The sequence below is a fragment of the Benincasa hispida genome, chromosome 6 (genome assembly GCF_027475165.1).
Source record: "Benincasa hispida cultivar pf3 chromosome 6, pf3_genome.v1.1, whole genome shotgun sequence".
NCBI classification, from domain to species: Eukaryota; Viridiplantae; Streptophyta; class Magnoliopsida; order Cucurbitales; family Cucurbitaceae; genus Benincasa; species Benincasa hispida.
In genome coordinates, this window is record NC_143483.1 from 29,921,476 (window position 1) to 29,927,992 (window position 6,517).

The 6,517-nt window shown below is 35.3% G+C and overlaps 1 protein-coding gene across 9 annotated transcripts in view; it reads right to left on the reverse strand.

The window, feature by feature from the left end:
* Positions 1 to 6,043, reverse strand: part of ATRX (P-loop containing nucleoside triphosphate hydrolases superfamily protein) — an 88,658-nt gene extending 82,615 nt beyond the window's left edge. For 5 of the 9 annotated variants that reach the window (XR_016529994.1, XM_090314467.1, XM_090314470.1 and 2 more), the window contains exons 1-6: positions 5,570 to 6,035; positions 5,341 to 5,403; positions 3,475 to 3,570; positions 3,306 to 3,398; positions 2,063 to 2,253; positions 1,729 to 1,975 (exon numbers count right to left, since the gene is read on the reverse strand). Coding sequence is in view for 8 of the 9 variants with exons in the window: in XM_090314467.1 (XP_090170593.1) it covers positions 1,729 to 1,975; positions 2,063 to 2,253; positions 3,306 to 3,398; positions 3,475 to 3,570; positions 5,341 to 5,403; positions 5,570 to 5,689 (810 nt within the window). In the remaining variant the exon portion in view is untranslated. Of the gene's footprint in view, positions 1 to 1,728; positions 1,976 to 2,062; positions 2,254 to 3,305; positions 3,399 to 3,474; positions 3,571 to 5,340; positions 5,404 to 5,569 lie in introns of those variants that run through there. The other 4 variants (XM_090314473.1, XM_090314472.1, XM_090314471.1 and 1 more) reach the window with 4 other exon arrangements.
* Between the last annotated feature and the right edge of the window lie 474 nt (positions 6,044 to 6,517).

Consider the following 6,517-nt stretch of genomic DNA (forward strand, 5'->3'; position numbering starts at 1 on the left):
TGAAAAGCAAATATCTTTGACCATTGGAAATTGATTGGAATAGAACGGTAGCCAGGATCTTTCTGAAACAAAGTGGAGAAGAAACCCAATTTTTCAAATTCAATTTCCAGATTAGAAAGAAAAGAAACCCATTATTTGATACTAATTCAGTTATGAGATTTTTCCTCTTCTTGACTTCCAAAAAAATATGAAAGAACTTAGTGTTTTCATCGCCCAATTTGAGCCAAATTAATTTGCTCTTCTGAAGAAAATTCCGTTCCTCCATAAGATAAAATTCCATGATTTCTCCCTTAATAGCCAACCAAGTGCCAAATTCAAGAGGAGAAATACTGTTATCTCCAAACTTAGCATCAAAGAATTCAAGTTTGGAACATAGACTTTTCTACTTTTTAGCCTTGTTTTCTTCAAAAGCTGCAAACCAAGCCTCTTGGCTTGATCCTTGAATTGATTTAGCAGTTTCTAATCTTGGTTTTGGTACCAGATTCACATTTTGGCTTGATCCTTGGATGGATTTATTGCCTTTGAGTTAAAGGTTTCCTGGTTTATTTAGAATTGCATTATAGCCCAATGGTTTGGTTTTAGTTAGACCATTGGGATGAAGCTTCATCTTCTTGGTTTATATTCTTTCGTCGGTTGCTAAAAGAGGAGGTGATTATTGATTTTCAGATTTCATTAAGTTTGTTACTGGGAAAAGGGTGGTTGCTCAACCAGATAGTCGCATTTGGTCTTTGAGTCTTCTAGGATTTTTTCAGTAAATTCCCTTTCCAGGCACGTGGCTATTTCTAATCCTCTGGATAAGATGGTTTTCAAATCTTTATGGAAGTCCAAGAGCCCAAGAAGTTTGAAGGATTTTCAATTCAAGATATTTATTGCAATTGGCCTACTTTTATTTCACCTTCATAATTATGCTTTCTTTATATATTTTTTTTCCTTTTTCCTCATTATTGTTGTGACCTAACTTAGCTGTAACACTTTTAGTTCTCTTGTATCTCAAAGCATTAGTTTTATCTTTTTATTTCCTGAATGAAAAGCTTAGTACCTTTTCTAGAAAACAAAAATAAAAAATAAAAACTAATGACCAAAATTAATCTTCTTGATAGCCCTTTACCCTTAAACTGATGACTAGAAAAAACCTTTCCCTTAAAATTATGAGCACAAAAGGGTTGCTCCAGAACTGACTTGTCCATCTAAAATTATGAGCACAAAAGGGTTGCTCCAGAACTGACTTGTCCATCTAGGACAAAGGCAGAGATTCAATGAGCTCTCCCCTATAACTTGAAGGAGAAGGCCAAATCGAGCGTAGCTCAATTGGCATACAAGTATGTTAGTAACTGTGAGGTCTATGGTTCGAATCCCCCTACTCCAATTGTACTAAGGAAAAAAACAAAAAGAACTTGAAGGAGAAAGAGAAAAATAGGAAGAAGTGAATAGTTGTTTCCCCATCATTCTTGCATGGAAAGCACGATATTGGGTTGAGGTAAGTAAGATTTCAAATTCCTTGTATCCTATCATTTGTGCTTAAAGCACCAAGATAAAGAGAAAAATAATCCTTGAAAATAGAAGATTTCCACGATTGTTTAGCTGTGGAAAGCACAAAAATTTACAGAATTCCAAAAAGAAAAGCACAGTGTAAAACATAATAAAAGCAACAAGGCAAACACCAATAATGAAGCTGAAAACCAAACTCTACCTGTTTATTTTACAGTGATTTTTCAAAAAAAAACGTACCTCATCAACTCCAGGAAATTTGAGTCCCATTTCTGCAGCTTGTTGAGGAGTGCTAGCCAAGTAAACAGAAGCCCAGTTCTTGCTGCCGAACAATGTGTCGTTGTCCTTTGAGCCTTCTGAAAAAACTTTATTAAGAGAGCACCAATCAACTTCCGAATTTTCTGTACCAATTCCCTCGATCTCGTGAGTGGAACATTTCCTCTGCAGATATCCACTTGCTCCCTCCTCCAGCAGTTTACCATGTCGTCTAAGCCCAAAGCAGATGTTATAAACATATGTGAATTGAATATCTCAGTTCTTACAAGCTTCATAGTATCATAAGGGAATGTTGTACCTCCTTACAGGCCTTTCAATTTGGAGGGTCTTCTCTGCATCAGATACAGATGCAAGAAGATCACCAGTTGCCTGAGACCCTACCCAGTGTATCCTTTTTTTCCAAGCTTCAGTAAAGCAACCATTAGAAGCCTGACTTTCAATTAGCTTGTAGAGACTTGGTAGCTCGATACCAGCACCATCAAGTTGCTCCTATTCAGAGAGGTAATTAAATAAAAGCATCCTGGATAAAAGAAGACCATAACTTATAGAAGAGGAACATCACAGACCACAAGCAACACTCCAGATCATACACACAACTCATAAAGAATATGACGAATGTACAGATAAATTTACAGGAAGACTAAAATATCAGAAAAATCACCCTGAGCTGCTTCTTTTTTCTTTTTTTTTCTTTAACAAGGGAACAAAATGTTCATTGAAAAGATGAAAAGATACGATTGCCCAAAGTATAAAAACTTCAAAAGGAGTGGGGAAAAAAAAAAAAAAAAAGTAAAGAGAAATACAAACAAAGCTGCTGCCCATGCCAAATGATAAACTTAAAAGCATAAGAAAGAATTGATGCATCAAAAAATTAGGACGATTTTTATTACTTTTTCTGTTCTTTTTGTTTTTAAGTCTACCCTTCGTAGACTTGAATAACTCTCCGATTTCCTCTTTATTATTAATTTTATTGTCTCCTTTTCAACAAAGAAAGAAGAAGAAACTAAGTGAGGGTAAATCTGATAACCTTTTTTTTTTAATGGAAAATCCATTTTCATTGAGAAGAAATGAAAGAATACAAAAACAACAAAAAGAAAACAGCCCACAAAAAGGAGGAGAATCCTCTATAAAGACTCCAACTATGCAAAATAATGGCTATAGAATAGTTACAAAAAGTTTTAAATTTGAAACCCACAGAAAAACATGATAACAAACAAGGGACCAAATATGATAATCTTTTAAAAAATTTAGGACCAGATTAGCATTACTCAAAACACTATGGAGCCTTTTTAATAACAATGGGTTAATAATCATCCACCCTAACAAATTCAAGTATTAAATTTTTTGCTAGGTTGAATCCTAACAAATTCAGGTATTGAAATATTTGTTCAGTGTTAATTTGATTGAAGAAAGAAAGTTCTGTTTCTTTGAGTGTGTGTGTGTGTGTGTGTGTGTGTGTGTGTGTGTGTGTGGGGGGGGGGGGGGGGGGGGGGGGGGGGGGGGGGGGGGGTGGGGGGTGAAGAGAGAGAAGAAAAGCATACCAACAAATGAGCACTCTCAATCTCAAGCTCATCGAGCACAACTTCCCACTCTTCTATAAAAGTAGCCATTTCATTTGCAATGGCCGTTTCCAACTGTAAGACAAGAAAGCACGTTATTGATGGTAAATATGACAGAATTTAAAAGTACTGAGACAAGGCAACAACTAACATCATCACCATTAAGAATCAATGCCAATTCTTCTCGAACTTCATTCTCCACTTTGGCAAGAGACTCCTTTTCAAGTGCTTCTTGAGCTTCTGCAGCCTAACATGAGCATAAGTGAACTTTCTAGATATTTCTTTCTAAAATACTGAAATAATATTAAACCTAGGATAAAAGGAGCCCAGAACAAATAACATAAAGCTATCAACACCCTACAAAATTACAAAAAGAAAAAAGTACTCCCATTCAAAAGAATGGAAGATAAAACATTGGAAAAAGACAGAAGCTCAAGAGCAATACTTGAACATGCATCCAAATCATCAGATAAGAATGCACTAGAGGGTTTTGCCCAAGATAGCCTTTATAACCCATGAAGGGCACTATGAGTGTCTGGTTGTACCTTTTGGGCTAACTAATGCCCTAGCTACCTTCCAAACACTAATGAACCAGATTCCCTGACCCTTTTGGGGGAGGTTTATCTTAGTATTCTTCGATTACATATTAGTATACAACCCGAACATGGATACTAATGAGAAACACTTGTCTGTGGTGTTCAATGTGCCAAGAGATAACCAATTATTTGTCAATGAAATAAGTGTGTTTTCTATCAATCAAGGACCAAATATTTAGGACGTTCAGTGCGGCGTTTGAAAAGAGGTGAAGCTGTTGGAGATAAAATACAGGCTATGGTAAATTGGCCTTTACCAATAACTACCACCGAGTTGCGGGGATTTCTAGGAATGACAAGGTACTAGAAGAGGTTCGTGTTGAAAAATGGAACCATAGTAGCCCATTTGAATCAACTTGATGTAGTAGGATTAGAGTAAATTAAGGTATATTAGACAAATCCTTAATTGATTAGGATTAGTTTCTTCGATTAATTATGATTAGTATTAATTTCCTTGGTTAATTAGGATTAGTTTCCTTGAGTAATTAGGATTTGGGTCAGTTCGCTTCCAATTCTATATAAATAGAGAATTTTCTTCTTGTATTCATAACTTTTGATTCCTAATAAAGTCTTTTTGATTTGATTCTTGGAGAGAGTTATCCTTTTAACCCTTTATCTAAGGTTTTTGTATATAAGGTAATGTACCTTACAATGAAGGACCATAGCCCTCTTGCTGATGCTTTTTGCTGGGGGTTTGGTTCAATCAAAGTGGAAAAACCCAAATTTAATCTACTTTGATAGCTTACCTCCATAGAGCGGCTCTCTTAGAAAACCTCCATTTCCAATTGGCTAAGAGAGCTTTGTTCTGTCTCTTTATGTCAATAATATCAAGATCATCATCTAGGATACAGATTTTCACCTTTTTCAATTGATGGAGGCATGACAACTATGATAAGGACAACCGACCCTCCACATATCTCCATAATGGTACAATATTGTCCACTTTAAGTATAAATCCTTGTGGATTTATTTTTGAAACCACCCAAAATGTCTCATACCAATAGTGATACTTCCAACATTTTGTGAGGATTCTATCAAAATAGAAGCTATTTATAAATACTACAATCACAAAACATTGGCAACATAATGATTTGGTGGTTTGGAACTTGAGAAACAGAGGAAAAGTCTTGTGGGGTATGGCTGTTAGAACGTTGCTTTGGTTCTTTTGGTAGTAACATCCAATTCTTAGCTTCTTTGTGGTGCATGAAGCACAAAAACTTCTTTTATAATTACAGCTTGTTCATGATACAATCAAATTGGAAAGCTCTCTTTTAGTCTTTTTGGTGAGGGAGGGGGTTTTCTATTCCCCTGCCCTTAGGCTGTATATATAGGCCATGTGCATAATATATATCTTGTATCTTACCAAAAAAGAAAACAAAAACATAGGAACATTAGTCGTTGAAGCTAAGAGAATAGTATGACACCTTACTCTCAACTTCCAAGAACTCGGCCACCAAATCCTCAATTTCTTGCTCAGTCAACGGTTCCTGCTCAATGAACGAAAACAAAGAACAAACATACCACTTGAGACTATAGAATACGGTAGAGCTGAAACAGATAATAATACCTAAGTATCTACTGACTACCAAGACATGAAGCAACAAATGAAACCAAAACTTCGCAAATACATATGGAAAAGCTAATGTCGCTTACCTCGAGATGCAACTGATCATCCTTCCCAGATGTTGATGGCCCATCGTCTTCTGAATCATCGATAAAAGAATCGCCGGACGCACTCCCTACATCATCCACGTCCTCGTGCTTCTCCTCCATCTCAAGATCAAATTAAAACCAAAAGATTCATGAGTTAAAAGGATATGCCCTGTAAACCAAGCTTGACGGCAGTATTTGAATGGAAAATGATGCTTCTAGAGGCTCAAGCTTCGAGGAAACAGATGGCAAGAACAGTCAGTCATCCTTTTCTTTATTCAATCCTAGTTCCTTTGGTTTGGGAACAAATTTGGAAGGAACATTGGTTGAAATCAAGCCTCTTCGACGCTCAGTATTTGAAAGATGAAGAAAGAGTTGAAATTCAGACCACCGAGGTTGGGGACTACAAAGGTCGCAGTGTATCCAGAGGATTTCGGGGAGGATGCTCTCTTGATTTATTTTATTTCTTAATTTGTTAATTTGAGGTATTTAGTTTTTCTTTTTTTTCTTTTTTTCTTTTTTTCCTTTTTTTTCTTTTTATTTGGTTAAAAGTTAAAATATTATTTTAGTCTTATATTTCATTCTATCCACTTTGGTTGACCTATATTTAAATATCCAATTTTAGTTTTATACCCTTAATAAATCTCAAAAATAGGGTCTCTTCGCGGTTTGGATTGACTTTGAAAATATATTTTTCAAAATTCATTTTTATTTAAACATTTTTATAAAAACATTTAGAGAACATTTGGCACGCAGAGTTGAGTTTGTAACGATTATCTGAGAGATTAAATTATCTATGGAGTTAAATTGTCTATATTTGTGGTACAGAGTTGAGTTGAGTCGAAATTTGGTATCTAATGCAGTTTTTCTAAACAAAATTGATTGTCTTGAAATTTTTTCCTATTTTTTTAAATTTTCAATTACACATATTTTCCTAAAATTTTTAACACT